Source organism: Alligator mississippiensis, chromosome 11 (assembly GCF_030867095.1).
Source record: "Alligator mississippiensis isolate rAllMis1 chromosome 11, rAllMis1, whole genome shotgun sequence".
Taxonomy (NCBI): Eukaryota; Metazoa; Chordata; order Crocodylia; family Alligatoridae; genus Alligator; species Alligator mississippiensis.
This window is the reverse complement of record NC_081834.1, coordinates 30,324,412-30,342,710: the sequence shown is the minus strand read 5'-3', so window position 1 is coordinate 30,342,710 and position 18,299 is coordinate 30,324,412. Positions and strand designations below refer to the sequence as shown.

General features: G+C 38.7%; 2 protein-coding genes across 7 annotated transcripts in view; one reads left to right on the top strand and one right to left on the bottom strand.

The window, feature by feature from the left end:
- FBXO22 (F-box protein 22) overlaps nt 1–16,178 on the top strand; it is a 73,686-nt gene extending 57,508 nt beyond the window's left edge. For 2 of the 4 annotated variants that reach the window (XR_002087016.2, XM_019477480.2), the window contains one exon: nt 1–234. Coding sequence is in view for 3 of the 4 variants with exons in the window: in XM_019477480.2 (XP_019333025.1) it covers nt 1–49 (49 nt within the window). In the remaining variant the exon portion in view is untranslated. Of the gene's footprint in view, nt 235–10,797; nt 13,039–16,090 lie in introns of those variants that run through there. The other 2 variants (XM_019477481.2, XM_019477484.2) reach the window with 2 other exon arrangements.
- Nucleotides 1–18,299, bottom strand: part of NRG4 (neuregulin 4) — a 105,067-nt gene that overhangs the window by 40,557 nt on the left and 46,211 nt on the right. Inside the window, exons 1-2 of one of the 3 annotated variants that reach the window (XM_019477485.2) lie at nt 2,186–2,327; nt 1,303–1,368 (exon numbers count right to left, since the gene is read on the bottom strand). The exons of 1 other annotated variant lie outside the window; for it this stretch is intronic. In XM_019477485.2, coding sequence (XP_019333030.1) covers nt 1,303–1,312 — 10 coding nt within the window. In that variant the 5' untranslated portion in view covers nt 1,313–1,368; nt 2,186–2,327. Of the gene's footprint in view, nt 1–1,302; nt 1,369–2,185; nt 2,328–18,299 lie in introns of those variants that run through there. One more of the 3 variants, XM_006261348.4, reaches the window with a different exon arrangement.

Below are 18,299 nucleotides of genomic sequence, written 5' to 3'. Positions count from 1 at the left end.
GGCAAGATTTTTCCCTGAAGTTTACAGCCAAAGATCCAGTGAAATATAAGTACTGCATGAAAATCAGAATGTATTGTAACAGACCTAGGGACCCAGGTACATTAGTATAAGGGAGGATGTAGTATAGCTTGCCACTTTCTTAAGAGATTAGTGTTTTTTTAGAGGTGTGCAACCAGACCTGCCAGTTCATCTGGTATTGTGCTCTGCTGCCAAAATAAACTTGTCCAACCTGAATCGCTATCTTTTTTTGATTCGGTTAAATGTGTATATGTGGCAGTTTGTATTTGGTTTCAAAAGGCCACACTGTATTATCTTATGAGTGAAGTTAGTACCTTTTTTTAAATCTAAAAATGCAAATTGTATTCTCTGAAAGGCAAATATATGCAACATTTGAATTAGTATAACCATAACCGATAGAAAAGATTGCTATGGAAGATACTTGATGATAGGCAAAACATTTTCAAGATCGATGTAGATTAAAAATCAATTTAAAAATAGATATTGTCAATAAATTTCCAAATTAATTTCTCTGTAGAAATGCTACTGACCTATTCAATTCTACAACATGTACATTTTTTTATTTTGATCAAATATTTCACTTGCTGAGAGAAGAAAATGAGGTCAAAAACATTTCTGGAAGGTGATCAAAGAGTCTGTGTTTTTGAACCAAGATTAAAGAACATTGAACCACTCCAAGTTAGTGCTGTAAGGAACTCAGTGTCAGAGGTAATTGCAACATTACGTTCTGCATGCACATATTCAGGTCCAATGCATGCAAAACTGCTTTTACATCTTTGTCTGTATCCATTGAAAACTTTGGATCTGAGTGTCCTGTCTTTGAAAAAAGGCAAACAACAACTATAAAATCTCTTAGTAGTACCTAGAACCTTATCCACCGCTGCTGCTTACAACTTTGGTTTATTTGTCTCCCAAGTCAGAAACTAAACCATCAAACACTGCCTAAGTTTGATATCCTGTGAACCAAAAATAAAACAATTCAAAATTGTTAGAAGGCAGCAAATAAAAGGTTTACATCATCCTTCTTCATTTATACAAAGCTTTGGGCCGTGTGCCAGCCAATCCCAATGTTAAAGAGATGCATTAAGATTGGCCAATGTAATCCTTCCTTAGGGAAGATGTAGGTGTTACTAACTGCCAAGTACTTGTCCATTGCCCTGGGTGTGGAGTTGCTCTCAGGAGCAAGCTTAATAGTCCAATACCAGCAGCTGGAATCAGTGGACTTTAGTGAATTCTAAATATATTTAAACACACTAATTAAAAAATAAACTTACTAGAATTTACCTGTTCGCATATTATTCTGACGACAATTTTTATTCTTGGTCAAAGGCTATTCTTTTAAAACAGCACCTGAAGGGGGAAAAATATATTTAACATGTAATTTTTAATCCTTTTTTTTTTTTTTTTGTGCATTCACTAGAATGTGAATTTTCCTGCCTTATAATTCTGGAGTTGAAGGAAATGTGTTTAGTTGTATCTATCTGCTGTTTGACTGTCAGGTGAAATAGAAGTTGAGACAAGAGAATTAACAGGATTCAAGAAGGTATGAGCCATACCTATGGATGGTGATTTGTTTTATGAGGGATATACATTTTCTTGCTTCAGGACAGAAACAATCACTACCTGACAGAGCTACGAAGAAACTTCTCTTATTGGTTGGTCAGTTCTATAATTGTCTATTGTAAGGTTTCTTGTTCTTTCTTCAATCTAAAGCACTCGGTATGGTCACTACTACACAGGATCTTAGTTCATTGGCTGCTCTGGTATTGCAGTTCCTATTTCCAAAGTTTCCCTTTTCTCAGTCTGTTTTAATTCACATACTATACTATTTAGTAAACCTTTAAAAAAACAGAACATTTAGAACTGAAGTGTGGCTTACAGCACCATTTGGGAGGAATATGGAGAAATACTACCTCAGAGAGTGCTCTGGGAGAAACAATGCCATCAGAGAAAGTTAATTTATATGTTCACGTTTAAAGGGATTACAGTGTTGCATCATCCATCTGAAAGACTTTTTTCCCCCTCTGTTAAAAGATTTTTTTCCATTTAAATAGCAAACCAAGGTATTTGTAAACATTAAAAGAAATGCCTAATACTGAATCCTTAGCAGGGCAAAGCAAATTTATGTAAATTCCTGTTTCAAAAGACAAAATGGGTTTGTACTTACTGTATAAATGTAAGCAGATAAACCTGTTTTTCACAGGAACTTAACCCACTTCTTTACTCCTGCTTTAAGCGTCCTGTCCACGAAAGAGAAATCTGAAATGGCAACTCCCTATAATGCAGAGGTGTTATAGCAAGGTCTCCACCCAAGGGCAGTCCTCCTCTTGGGCTGTCTCACACATGCATGCAACTTTATCTTCATTAAAAGAAAATGCAGTAACATCTGGAACCCTACAACCAAACCAAACCAAACCCTAACTATGACTTACCTCAGAACCCAAATCTGAAAATGTTATATGAAAAAAAAAAAAGAAAAGATCTTGAATAGGTATACATCTACGAGTAGCCAAGATTTGTGTTGAATTCCAGCTGCTGGAAAGCTGGAGAATTATATAATTGCATCATGCAATGTGGAGGAGGTTGAGACAAAAGTGTGCACAGAAGCCAAGTATGGGCCAGGGTAAACACTCCTTTGTACTCATGAGACTGCTCACATGTTCACCACCAATCCTAGAAAACAGGTACTGTAGATGGTATTTGGCATACTGCTAAGCAGGGTCCAAATTGCAATACAAAAAGAATGCTCTGTAATGAAAGATCTGATTTAAAATAAATTTTAAGAAATGTAGGAAATGTTATTCCTAATTTTTACCTCGGTAAATTGAATCTAAAATCTTCTCTTTAAAATGTCTCACACTACCATTAAATACTTAAAAGCCCTAATCACACTAAATTTAAACAAGATATGTGACTTAAACTTTAAACTAATTCCTTTCCAAAATTTGATAATGCACCATCACTAGTATGGATATCTTATTTAAATGTTTAAAGGAATAACCTGTCTAATTTCTTGAACCCATTCTAAACATTCCTGTTTTTGGCTTACTAATATTGTATATTTGTTCCTAACATATAAAACAAAAATGCTTTGCTTAATACCTGGCAAACTTACTTTCTCCAGTCCTCTAGGTCAGTGGTTTTCAACCTTTTCTCATTTGTGGACCCTTTTAGAAAGTTGGAATGGAGGTGCAGACCCTTTTGAATGGTAAGTATGGGTATTCACATACTTTTGATTAATCATAGTCATCTTTTGTGGAGCCCTTATACATAGTCTGTGGACCCCAAAGGGCAGGGGGTCTGCTGACCACAAGCTGAAAACCACTGCTCTAGATTTCAACTCATGGTAATTTTTAAAAACATCCTATATATAATCCAACTCTGTTATTGCTGGCAGGGGAGCTCTTCAGAATCAAATCAACTCTGTGCCAATCCAACATCTGAAGAACTTGCCTGACTCCTGTGCAATAGTTGTGTCTATGCAAAGTAGGAGTGATATTTTACAATTAGAATTAATCAAGAATTCTCATTTGGTCATCTTTTTACACCCAATTCAAACAAGTGTAAATGACTTCAGAATAAATCCTTCAAACCTCTATTTTTTTTCACCATTTAACATGGGGGGGGGGGTGGGGAGGAGGGAAGCCCCTCATCTTTGATTTGAATACAAGCTGAGGACTAGCAGAGGCAGGCAGCTGCTGCAGCTCCAACTCCAGCCCCAACCTGGGGTCAGAGGTGGAGCACAGCCACTGTTCGTGCCCACCCCCTGCCTCTCACAGCCTCTGCCCCAGGCTCCCCGTCTCCTCCCTCCACAACTGCTTACCCTCCATGGCTCCAGCTGCCATCCTGCTTGGGCCCACGGCACAGAGAACATGGTTGACCTGGTCCCAGCCCAACCATGGCTGTATTCTTCAGCTTTCCAACAGCCAGAATACAACACAAATCTTGATGGCTGCTAAATGTATGTACATTCGAGATCTTTTTAAAAAATTCTTATATAATAAAGGTCTTTGTCTGTCTGTCTGTAACACTTTTGGAGCACTGTGGTTAGTGAAACAACCGATCGGAGTGCGGAGTGTCGCCGTGATGTCAGGGACAGAGCAGGTGCTGACCTCCTTTCTCCCCCCCCCCCCCAGTCCCTGCTCTTCGGAGATGGTGGAGTGCTGCCATGATGGAGGGGATGGAGCGGGAGGACAAGGCTCGCATGCAGGCCTTGCCCCCCGCCAACTCCATCCCTGCCATCATGGCAGTGCTCTGCTGCCGCTGAGGAGCAGGGCTGGAGGGGAGGAGGGAGTGAGGCCAGCGGCGCTGGAGGGGAACGAGAGGATGGCAGGGCAAGCTTTCCCCACAGCCCCTGCTCCTGGGAGGCCGTGGTACCACAGGTTGGTGGGTGGCAGCACTCCATCCCCACCCACCCCACACCGCCATCATTCTTGATGGGCAATTTGCTAGTGTGTGTGTGTGTGTGTGTGTGTGTGTAATATATATAAAAAAACAGTTTAGGAGGTAAGTCATAGTTGGGGTTAGGTGGCAGTGGTGGCAGGAGCTCCCATCCTGGCTCCAACTCCGCTGCTGGGTCTGGAGCTTCAACTGCTGCAGTCAGGCCTGGCAGGGGCTGAAGTAACCATGGAGTACGCTCTGGAGCTGCAGAGGGTAAACTCTGGGGGGACAGCTGACAGTGGAGTACAAGCTTAGGGGGAGGCAGGAGGGAGAGGGGGCAAGTGATAGCAGGAACAGGTCCTTGGGAAGGGCAGAAACTGTAGGGCAGGAGATGGGCTGGGGTGCACAGGCACTGGTGGGGGAGGCAAGCAGCAAAGGAGCAAGTAGTGGGAGGAGGACAAGGGGCAAAGGGGCAGGGGGCAGGCCACTTGATACCCTCCTCTCCCATTGCCTACTTCTAGTGTTGCTTGCCCTGCTGCAGCAGTGGGGGAGATGAATTTAAGGTTATGCTCCAATAATTAGACTCTGTACATAGAGAATTATAACAAATTTATAATTTTTCCATGTATAGAATCTAATTTTTGTGGGGTGGGTCATCTTAAATTCAAACTCATCTTGAATTTGCGTAAATAAGGTGATCATATTTCCTGTCTGACTCATTTTTCACTGGTGCCAAATACAATATTTTGTAAATCTTCAGTACATTAGTTATATAAATGGTACGTCACATAGAAGCTTTCAGTTAGTTTGCTTTTTTATGACATTACTTTGATCTTGACCCAGTAAAGCCCAGGACATCTCTGGTGTAATGCTATTGAAATTAATCAGGCTAAATCAGGGCTCAATTTTACTCAGATATGGCTTGGCTTCTGTCTCCAGTTTCTTTGTTAAAACAAGTAGGTACTATACCCCATGTTTTGGAATTGAACAGAACCATTTTTAATTAGATTAGAAATTAGGTTCTCTTTGACTTCATCTGTGATCTAAAGGTCTGACCAATTAGATCCACACTCGAGATATTAATTTTGCCACTGGCTAGCAAACATTTTTGTTTTTTATTTATCATTTGTACTGTGATAGTAAGGGCCATGATAATAGTGTGTTTAAGGTGTCTCACTATAACTTCAGAGGCATGAGTCCGAGCCTGGTTCTGGACTAGTCCCAAAGGCTTACTGTAGTTGATCCAGATGTAAATTGATACTTGGTCATTTTGGGAGTGAAGTCAAAGGTTGCCAGATGTGAATGTAAACCATAGCACTCCCCTGTATGCAGTTGTCTATGGAAGCTGGCATTCCTTAATCCTAATAGGCTCAGCTGGGCCATAGTTGATTGACCAACTCTGGTATCATAAATGAGACTAGTGTTGGATGAATGCCCCCACCCGCTGTGTTTATACTCTGTAGACACACATAACTAAGTGGTCCAGAATGATCCAGAAACTGGTATGCACTAGGCATAATCATAAGCTGTTTGCAGATATTTCACTGATGCCTATTATAGTCAAGCAATCTGGCAAGGCCTACTCAGTCATTTTCTGAAAGTGGAACCACTGTAATCCACAGGTACAGAGAAAGAGTTTAGAAATAATAGGAGCTACATTTGGGTGAAAAAAGGAAAGGGACAGAGCAGTGCAAGGATTAGAATGGTCCGTGATAAGGACAAGAGGCAAGAATTTATGTGGGTGATATTGTGCATTGGACCAGCTGCATGACTGGGATAAATTTAGACAAGTTTTCAGATATTACAATACCCTTCCTTGGTCTCAGGGTCTCCAAGAGAAGCAGAATGTATTCCAGGACGTTACCAAGTTTATTGCATTAAGGCTGCAGATTTTCTCACCCTATTGGAAATGTTGCAAATTGCAGATTGTTGTGTAGAGATTTAAAGGGAGTTTAAAGAACGTTACTGGACTTGCTTATTCCCTAGCTCTAGGGACTTGCACGACCAACAAAGTTTGGGCAGCATTACATACAGTGAGAAGTGTAAATCCTCCTATAAAACAGCCTTAAGGCTAGAGAGCGCATGCGTGTGCATGTGTGTGTGCATGTGTGACTATTTTGCATTTAATATATTATAATAACAAGTACTAAAACTTAGTAAGGGGAATGCTGAAAGGTGTTATCTTTCAAAGGGTGCATTTACACAAGATGCTTAATACACAGTAGCCTAATAACACTGTGTAGTAGCGTGCTGGGCAAAAACCATGCTAATACGCTACTGTGCAGTAGCATTAGGCTACTGTGCAGTAAGCAGCACAAAAAAAATCTGTGTACCGGCACTACTGCGTAGCAGCTATAGTTTGCAGTAACTCCATTAAGCAAGAACTAAACTAAATGGGCGTTAATGAATGTGTAGACTCATCTAGTGAGTTGTTGATAAATTCATAACTGTTTTGAGGGCAATAAACAAACAGTTACTTAGTTATATATATATAGTAAAATATGGAATGTATATTATCTAAATATATAAAATTAAGTTTATGTCTATATGTATGTTCACTTATAACTCGAGAATGGCTGGTCCCATCTACTCTAAACCTTCCAAAATCACTGAATACCCCCTTTGGAAAATTATAGGTTGGTTATTTTTCACTCGACTCTTTTTGGGGCTTCCATTGACTGGGATTACTTAATTTCTCAGATAACAGACTGGTACCATTCCATTTTGGATTCACTGAATTCAGTTCAGTTGTCATTATTATTTTGACGCTTGCGTTTTTTTCGCTCCACATTAAATATGTTGTACTATGTTCTTTAAAGATGGACAGTATTTTTTACCTAAATATATTGTACTAAGTTCCTTGAAAATAAACAAACACTGCAACTACAAAAATAACCCAGGTGAAGAATAAGTACTTCAATATTTTCCTTCAGAGATTTAATTTTTATATATCAATGCCCTGAAAAGAGTAAATTTGGGTCTGTACTACATCAGGAAGATAAACTGAGATACAGGAAGGGGAAAAAAATACTGTACCTGATATTAGTATTTGGCTTCTCCCAATCTGGTACATCTGCACACAAATCAGATATGTACAGCACAATGACCAGCTTACAGGTCTAACTACTTGCATGTGAAATAGCATTTTAGGTAAGTAGCTATCATAACTGCTTGCACAGACAAAACCTTGTAAATAATATAATTAAGTAATTAAGTTAAACATCTTGGAATCATTTGACAGAGATGCTCTTATTTAATGTAGGAAATAATCTTTCAACCTAGAGTTGACAATATGGTCATATTCTCAGTTTCCAGAAATGTACAGAATATTTGAGACCCGTATTTAACCCGTAACAGATGAACTGCAAGAACCCACGTCAACCCATGATTTTTTTTCCCCTGCATCACAGTACCATGATTGTTCTATTTTTTTCTAGTTTTTAAGATGATAAACATTTTAGAAAATATGTTACTTGGGTTAAATTTCTAGTACTGGCAGAACATGCTGACATTTTAGTTTCAGCCTCTTGTACCACCTGAGGTTCTATTTTTTCTTTTATATATTATATCTTTGTACTTCTGTAATCCGTCACATTTGACTAGATTTGCTAATAACAGTGGCTATAATCCAGCAAGGTCCTTAAGCATATGCTTAACTCAAACACATAGAGAAGGACTATGCCAGGGGTGCTCAACTCCCAACCCACAGAGCCATGCCATCTGGGCCAAAAAATCTGGTGGTGCGGGAGTAGTAGCAGCAGCAATTCCTGCTCCCCTGCTGCCAAACTTCCAGACCACTGGAGAGCCCAATGGACTGGACAGCATATTGGATCTGTGTGTGGATGTGTCCTGGGACCTGATCCAGGGATACAAGAGCCAGCCCTGGGAGGTGGTGCAGGGCTCTGGGAACCAGTGTGGGGCCCAATCCTGGCTCATGGGACCTGATCTGACCTACAAACCAGCCCAGAGCAACAAATCCATCTTGCGTGAGGAAAAGGTTGAGCACCATTGGGCTGTACCATAAACACCATGGAATTGGTGGGATTTTGCTGGATGGTGGAGGAGCTGCACAGTATGTCCACCTAACTTCTGCATTCTGTGGCTGTTCTTTGTACTGAAGTGTGGGAGAACAAGAATGGGTCTTCTGCATATATGGTGGGGAAACAGCCAGTGAGTATCTCAGAGGGAGGCTCCTCTGAACCACAGAAAGACACAGGAGCAGAGTTGGGTTCAGTGTATTTCTGCTGTTACACCCAGCAGCAGTGACTGCAGTCCATAAAGGAAGGGTGTCTTTGACCCTGTTTTGAAAAATTTGAAGGAACTGTTTGCTCAGTGCCCTTTCCAGGATTTGTCTCTCAATGCATCTGTTTGCATTTTACCCCCAGCACGTAAGCTTACTAACTGTTATGTTTATTCCCCATTTACTCATAATTAAGACATTAGTAACTTTTATACAGAGCTGTGACTTGCAGCATCCCCAGAGGAAGGTAAATTGGAGGCCTTATGTATACAGGCAGATTAAAAAAGGAATTGGCTGAACAGCAAAATCCCAGATGTTCCCTATTTTTGTGGTGCTTGGCTCATCAAACATTTTGAAGCTACCTTCAGATTCCCTAAAGATGATTTTAAAAATGATTTTTTTGTTGTTGTCATTATAGGGCTGCTGCTGTTTGTTTTTTGAAGTACAGCATGTCATGGACACTAGTCAGGATTGGAGCCCCATTGTGCTACGTATTCATAGATTTTATGGGCAGCAAAAACAATTGGATGGAGTTGTAATTGACTGTGTAACAAAGGCTATAGAATTTTACCCACTTATCCTTGTATGGAGCTAGTTATTTTTGTATAGTATGAAAACACAAGGTAAAAGACAATTCCTTTTTCAAAAAGATGTTTGTTATTTATTTAAAAGATGATACAGGGGTATGAAGTAGTCTGAAGGAAGGGAAAAGGGACAAAAAGAAATACTAGTAAAAAACAAATTAGAATATGGAGACCAGATATATACACAGTTAGCCAGTTTTGAATAGACTAATTTATCTTATCTGATTTTTCTGTAAATATTGTAAGTCCCGCTGTCCATGTAACAAGGCTATCAGTTGGCACTTATCCATAGGCATTTCTGTTAAAAGGGATGTTGAAAAAACCTGTATTTGAAGAACAACAGGTTAGTGCCCATGTGGAGAACGTGTCCTTTGTATATGATGTGGCATGGAAAAAAGCATAGAGGCTCTTGTGAGGAAAATGAATAGTGAAGGCTGGTATTTTTGGTGGAGTGGAGGGGGCAGGAACAAAATAGTAAGAGACAGAGCTAAACTGTATAGGACCTTAAACATAAAGATCAGAAGCTTGCTGTTGATGAGGTGAAGGAGGAAGGATATGGATACACTCAGGGCCAGATCCTATTTCTATTAGACACCTAAATGCAATCCTATTCTATCATGCTTGAGTCCCTGAAAAACTTTTAGTACAAAAGGTATTTTCAAGGACTAAAATGTGGTGGAATAAGATCACCAGTTAGAAGCTTAATAGAAGAGCTAGGATTGTGGTCTTCTTATAAGAACATGCAAAAACAATGCACAGAATTACCCATGTATGGGACTGCTGCTACCACAATCACCAGCAAAGCCTTTGCAGCCAGACTGCCCTCCTAATGAGCTATAATCATACTCTGCTTCTGTCAGCAGAGCTCAGGGAACCATGATTCACAGCCTCAGGGGCAGAAGGGGAGCAAGATGCTTCTGAAAAGATTCTATTTTTATTCTATGTAGAATTAACATTAACATGAGAAAGAGATCAGCAGTGGGGTCTCACTGCAAAAAGAACATTATTTTTCCCTCACCTCTCATAAATAAAAGCCTGCTGAACTTTCTTGGAAAGAACCATTAAATTATTCAAATCTGTATTGAGACTGAAGATAGTCCCAGGATTAGAGAACTGACATCAGCTACATCAGTTATACTCAGTGTGTCTCCTCTGTTCAGAAATACTGAAGCCTCATTTGAGTGTATGCAGAACCTGGTCTATGTTTTCGCTCTATTTTTTTCCAAGGTAACATTTGTTGGACTCTACAAATATATGTAGGTAATAGGAAACCATCAGTGAGAATTTTTTTTACAAGATTACATTCATTGAGCTCAGTCTGGTTTTACTAGAAATAATTATTTTTTCCTGTAGATAATCCCCTGCAGCACATTGTGCATTCTTCTTTGGCAGCAGATTATCATCACATCATCACAAACAGCATTCAAATAGTAAAAGCAATAACTGAAAAACTTCTGGGTGATATGTTTTGTGGCAAATCCTTAGTCTTTACTCAAATGAATTTCCCATTAAAGTCTATGAGATTTAGTCTGAGCCATGACTGATGGGCATTTCCCCTTTGGTTACACTCCACAGGAATTCTGCCATCTTCTTCAGTGAGAATGGGATTACAATCTGAGCAGGAGTGTCAGAATTTGGCCAACTGTTTCTTTTTGACCATCAGAATACGAATTTGTTTTATACATGGAACATACAATTCTTTATCTAAAGAGAGAACTTCCTTTGGAAACTTCCTATGGAAATGCTTATGAAATCCACACTAATACATAATTTCCTCAATATTATTGCTATTATTTTATGTAATCAAACATCTCATAACCAAGGCAAAACACATGTAGGCAAAATTTATGTAGATACACAATCACATAATTTCATTTATCATATACCCTTGATGGCTTCACCATACTCTGCCAACTAACATACTTCCTAGATCTTTGTGATATATTCTAAACATCTAAGCACCTTGAAACTGGTGCCATTAAAAATATATTTACCAAAAAAATGTGTCTTCTCCCACCTCCACATCAGATTGGGAAATTCAACCCAAAATAACCTGATGAGAGGCCTAGGATGACTGTTGAGTTTTAAACTCTTTGTAGAGCAGGAAGTGGCATGAGGGCTATGTTCTGTCTGTTCCCTGAGTACTGGCAGGTTCTACGGGGATGGGAATTAAGTAGTGCACATACAAATAACATGAATAAAGAATGGCTGTTCGGTGTGCCCAGCCACTTATGCAGATGCCACTGAGAATTGCCTGTCAAGGGGCTGTGTTAAAGCCATAATCTAGCCTTCTTCTGAATTGGGCTGCCAACTGTGAAGGTAGCCTTAACAGCAGAAGGATGCAATGTCAGGTGTAACCCTCAGTTTGTGCTACAGCCTCATACATCAGCCATTTTAGAGATAAAATCAGGTATATAAAGTTATAGGCTTGCTGAATATTGGTGACTTTGAATCTTAAACCAAAAAAATAAATGTTAGCAAAGAAATCATAATGTAGCTGTTGCAGGTATGCAGAATTGATAGGGCAAATGCGTCAAGGAATACCTCAAAACCTGTGGTATCCCTGAAGTAATTAATCAAGTGACCTGTTCTCTGTATACCCTTGACTGATATATACTGCAGTGATTTGGAGTTAGGAAGTTCAGCTTTTTGTGACGTCTGACACATTTTCAGTGAAAGGAAAATAATTTGGCTCTGTATAGCTGACTTGTTTGAGATTTTGAAAAATACAGTTTTTGCCCTGTCACAACTCTCAGCTGCTACTATGGAGCAAATGACAAAACTGCTTCTAGACTGGAATATGAAAAGAATAGTTTATTAATATAGTGCCTGTTACCATACCATGGGTATGTCTACATGTCACTGTATGGTGACCTGGCTATGGTGCTGTGTTTTAGCATTACCCTTTGGAAGCACTAAAGCATGGCACAGTACGGGCTGTTACTGCACTGTGCATGAGGCACACAGGTAAATTTCCCAGCTGTGTTGCTGTAACAGCATGCTATACTGGGGAAGCACACTGCTACAGTGACATTAGTTGGTGATCACATGTAGATCCATCTTTACTATGTCACTGTAGCATGCCCTGCTAGGTGCAGAGCCTGGCCTACTAGCCCAGTAAGAAGCCACTCTGGCAAAGGAGAACAAAAAAAAGTGTAATGCAAAAATGAACAGCTAGTAGTGGACACAGCCATTGATAATGAATAGAAATATCTTAGGTTGAACCTAAAAACAGTTAGAGAGAGAATCTGATATCAGTTTACAATCTGTGTTCATGTTTTTTAAAAAGCAATAATTCTGACTGGGGTTAACTGTGGGGTTATAGCAAAGGTAAAAGAAATGAATCACAGAGTTAAAGGTGACTGAGTGACCTTGAAAATACTGAAGATGATTCATGCAAGTACAAATGCATTTTAGTCACATGACAGGTATGAGGTTCTGTAGGCTATGGTCACTAGTCAGTACGGCAGAAACATTCTTGAGTACATGCTGGAATGCAAAGTGTTTTGGTACAAAGTTGTTTTTGTCTTTGCAGTATTTTGCAGCTAGAAACATGGAAAATTTCAGTCTTCACTAAGTTGAAAAACAATAATTCACATATATAATTACTGATCTACATTCCTTTAAGTAAAAATGATGTATATTTATTTTTAAATTGATATTTTCAAGTTTGTAACGTGTCAGTTATGTTGAAGAATAAATGGCAGAAATTACAATTGGTTGCATTCCTTGCACAGTAACTGCTTTTCATAAGACTTCTGTTTTAAACATGGTGTTCTAGAAAAATGTTTTTAATAAAGCTATTTTCATTTTGTATCTAACTATTGTTTTATTTTGTTGAGCGCATATGCATGATTCTTTTTATTTCTTGTTACTAGCTAACTGACTGAAAAAGTAGATTCTTCTCTTTGGACTTTATTATGACTCCCTACACAAATGAAGCTAATTTCTGTGGAATAATTTGCAAAAATGGAGTAAAAAGCTGAATCCCAATGCACTTTGTGATTTGCATGCAAACTATCATGTTATATAATAGAAGGGAATAATTTAAAACCCAATGCAGAGAAGCATACTTCACAGATAGGCTCCAATTTGGCAAAATGTTTAAAAGTAGACTTAAACGTACTTACACATTTTGCTGAAACAGGGCCATAGCCGTTATACCCAGATGATATACACTTACAGATAACTCCCAGTCTATTCAAGCTGCTGAGATGCTGTTTGTTTATAATCCAGGTATTTGATATATGCAAGTAGGAATGACTGTTCAGTGAACATTGCAACTGGATTACACATTTTAAACCTTGATTCCTTCTACAGACCACATGCCCCATTTTCATGTTTATATTGAAGTAATACTTGGTTTACAGTCGGCGCCTCTACATGTTCATTAATATGCTGTTACTGCGCGCTATTAACTGAATGCACAGAAACTGGTGGTGGTGCTCAGTAGCAGCGGTGCACAGGTTTTTTGTGATGCTAATGCACAGTACACTAACTCTACTGCACATTAGCATGGCTTTTGCTGTGACATGCTAATGCACAGTAGAATTAATCTACTGTGCGTTTAGCATCTTATTTAGACATGCCAGTATCACCAATAAACTCCAGTTAGAATTTGGGTAAGAACTGAAGTTTATTTTTTAAGATCTTGTCCTGCTTAGTACCATATAAGCTAATATGAAGACACAGTCCCTGCGTGGAAGGCTTAACAATCTATTTATATTGTATGATAACTGGGCTGCACGAAGCTTTGGTTGCTGATTTGATTTGGTGGAGATTCAGCCCAATTTGGTGGCTGAATCCAAATCGAATCAGGAAGACCCTTTAATCTCTCTGAATCAAATCAGAGCCCTCCAAATCGATTTGGAAAGATTTGGCAATCCAGACATTGCATACTTTCATTTTGAAAGGCAAAACGAAGAAAAAAGATAGTTCCTTGGAGTAAGTCATTGAATAGCAGCAGCTGAGTTGCCCAGCTTGCTCATTGTTCCACTCCCTATGGAATGCCATGCACAGAGTTACTTTTTCCTTTCTTATAATGTGTACCCCAATTTCCAGAAGCTGTTTTTTGGGAAAAGGTGCATACTGTTTGCAAGAAAATATGATACTTTCTTTTCACTCTGGAGAGATTTGTATAGGCCTACAAAACATCAAACTAGCTATCTGTTGAAATATTTTAGCAAATCATTTCCACCCCCAGAAATGAAAAAGATGCTAAAGTATGCATTTTAATAAAACAATGCAAAATCTATCTGAAATGAAAAGAAATTAAATATTTGGCATTTTTTTGAAGGATTTGGGAATCAAGAATTTAACAAACATCCAAGATCTGCTATGTTAGGAGCAAACTGCTACTCTCAAAAACTGAAAAAAAAAATCAACATTAACAAGTGCATTCTATGTATCTATCCAGGTTTCCAAATGCTGTCCATCACTGAATGTTGATGGCTTTTATGCAAACACCAGTAGAAGGAAATTGAAAGATGATAGAAAATCTAATCAAAATGGATAGGGTTAGTTCTAGGCAAGCTCCTTAAGGAAAAGTTTTGGTGGGACCTGAAGTTCCATTTTACACTTGTCATTTCTAAATAACTGCAAACTTATGATTTTTTTCCCAAAATAACTCAAATATTGGTAGTGCCAAATCACTATATACAAATGGAACAGGTATGTTATAACACACAGCAGTAAAACTACACAGTTCCTTAGACATTCATATCCACTAAGTTCAGTGAAACATAATGTTAAATGGTTCAGATCCCAGACTTCAGCAAATGCAGACTGGGAATCTATATGAAATAGGTAATAACATTGAGGTTATGTATACTAGATGATGATGAAAGAGGTGGCAATTTGACAAGCAGAGTTTCTGTAACTATTTTTTTTAATGCAGCTAGGGTGTGATTTTATTGTAATTATATTAAGTTACCTGGAGCATAAGGTACCATAGACATCCTTGTATATCTAGATTTAAAATGATAAAGTGGGTTTATTTTCCAACTCTTCAAAAACTTTATAAGTATCTAGTTCCAGTGTTGTCCTGCTGAAATGGATAAAACTGATAGCAGTTCATGGTTTCTTATGCTTTGTATTATACAAACTGAGTTATTGGTTTTAAAATCTGATGTAAACATCTCTGCTCTGCTTCTTTAAGAATTCTGTTGTGCAATTGACTACAAAGGAGGTGTGTCCCCATGAGTGGGAACATGTGTTTCCCCGTGGACAAATAGTAGTGGCACATGTTTGTGCCACTGCTAGCTGTCCCAGGGCATGTCCCTGCATGCATGTTCTGGCATGCAGCAGATTGCCCTGGGTAGGGTAGTGGAGGCAGGGGCCAGCACTTGGGCTGGCCTCAGCAACCTTATCTGGGATCTGGGGGGCCTCCCAGGGCTGCAGCAGTGGTGATCTGGGTGCGTGGAACCTGGCTGGCTGCTGGAGAGTGGCTCTGGCTGTCCAGGCTCTGGTTTCAAGTGGTGCATGCTGCAGCCCTGCTTTTTTCTGCTGCAGTTTTTTGGGTTTCTTTTTTTTTTTTTTTTTTTTTTTTTAACACTAGGGATCTCCCAGTGTCAAAAAAACAAAAAAACCCACCATGCTGCAAATTGGCATCACAGTGAACACATGCATGTGTGGTGCACTGCAAAACACACATGCACACTTGTGGGGATGTGCACAGGGATCCCTGGTACTCTTATGGAGACTCAGATTTTAACAGGGCTCTGTTCACGTATAACACACCAGCTGGTGAAGAGACCAGCAGACCAGGAGCATTAACAGAGCTTAACTGTTAAATGTGATTTAATCTTTAAGACTTAGCGATTGTGCCTCAGTGAACTCCTTTGCTCACTTATACAGTGACACTTTGCAGGTATGGACTCCAAACTTGAATTCTTCACGTGTGTGAAGCCAGGACTACCAGTAGACCACCAATGGATGGATGGAAAGGACAAACTAAAGTTACCAAGTTACCAACAGGGTGAGACCAGCCAGATGCTGTGCTATCAGGTAGGCAGAAGGTAGGAAGAAGGTAACTGCTTGACATTATCTTATTGGTTGCCTCCATATACTGAAGGGAAATAAAAAAAATGATGCAATAAATCAAGGGGATGGCAAGGAAAAAAAGGATTAACACAATATATTAGGTGAAACACATGATTTTAGAGAGGAGAGATGACTTACTCTTGATAAAACAAAAAAATTGCTTGTAAAGTTAAATTTAATTGTACTAGTTGACAAAAATTAAAAAAAAATATTTAAAATGAGGGCAGTGACACACAAGATTTCACAGCCTGGTAAAGAGACAAATATAGAATGGTTGATTGTGTTCCCCATGTTCTAGAAGGACAACAAAGAGAAAATATTACAAATAAAAATTCATTTTCTTTTACTGTTGCACAAATGTGATTATATCACACAAAAGCAGGGAAGGGATCAACCTCTGTTTCTTGGATTTTCAAATTCCTGCTAAGGTCTTCATATTTACTTAGAAGCTCAGCAGAAGGCATAGTCTTAGACAACAAATTATATGATTTCTACAATTTATAAAGACTGCTATAATTAAATGGTAATGCTGATCATCTTCTAAGGTTTCCCAAAGAAGAAGAAAATTATTTAACTGTAGTGGGGAACCTTTACTAGCCTGTACAGCTTTGAAGGATAGGATGCTGCACGTGCATCAAAGCATTATGATAAAATCAAAATTAACTTACAAAAGGCTATTTATTAAATGAAAAAGTTAGTACCCAGACACAATTAGCTAAGATTTTTGTAGTCTGCAGCTGGTGATGAATGGTGAAAGCTTTGAAACTGATGATCTCTTGTGTTATAAAAAAAATGAGTGCAGTAATATGCAGATACTCAGCACAAATATGAGTCTGCAAAAGCTTATTTTGTGAAGATCAATGAAACAACTTGCTTCAGTTTGTTTATCATTTTCTACCACAGGTGAAAAACACTGAAGTTCAACTTTGATATGTGTAGCCAGTCTATGAGAGATTACTTAACGCTAGAAAGTTATAATGAAGGTAGTGACATAAAGGACCAAATTCTTTCTCCAGGTATATCTGTTGAACTCCACAGAGCTTTATACATCACTCACTGTATTCATTGCTTCTCCAATTCCCAGTCATTGCAACTTCCAGATAGAAATGTATTTCTATTTTTTAATATGCCCATCAGGAATTTTCCATTTAAAATTACTCTGAATATATTTTCATATTGGTGGACTGCTCTTCTGTTCACTTTAAATGCATTGATTAATTCTCTCTGTTAGTATTCCTTAGGTATTTGTTTACTCTTCGTGTGTTCCCTGTTTGCCACCTCTCTTCTAACGTGTGCATTTCTAGTTCTTTCGGTTTCTTCTTGGAGAACATGCCTTTTAACAATAATTTTTATAATCCTTCTTTGGACTTTTTCAGTTGGTCACTGTTTTCTATATTGAGGGCCTACACCTGAATGTTGCATTAACTGTCAGCTCTGGTCTCATTAAAAAAAAAAAAAGTCAGTTTTGAAAATGTTACGTTGGTTACTATGTCTTAAAAGGCAGTGTAATTTCCATAGCATATCCTTATTTATCTGAGCACATTTGTAGTTTCAATATCTGTCACTGTATACCTGTATGTCTGACCATAAATTGTTGCCCATTTATCTGTTTTTATCTAGCCTGAAGGGGCTAGGGTGGCACAAGCACTAAGGCACTTGGTTAACAGCCCACAGGTCCCAAGTTTGTAGGCCCTAACAGATGCATTTGTGGTGCAGCCCTGTTAGATTCCAATGAATCTGAAAATTCTGCTAAATACCTTGTCACATGAAAAAGGAAAAGTACCTGCATTATGTTCTGTCAGTTTAATTTATAACAAGCTTTCTAGGTATTTCTTTACCAGTGATTATATAAACTATGTAAGTTATGAGTAGTATTAAGAAAATCCTAGACTCAGCCCAAAGGCAAAATAGATAATATCTATTGTACCTGCAAGTTTACTCTCCCTGTGGGAACTACAGATGGAGCCCTCAACTTAATGTGCACTAGCCAGAGGTCAGCATCTGAATCTGCTACTACATGCAACTGAAAAGGAAAG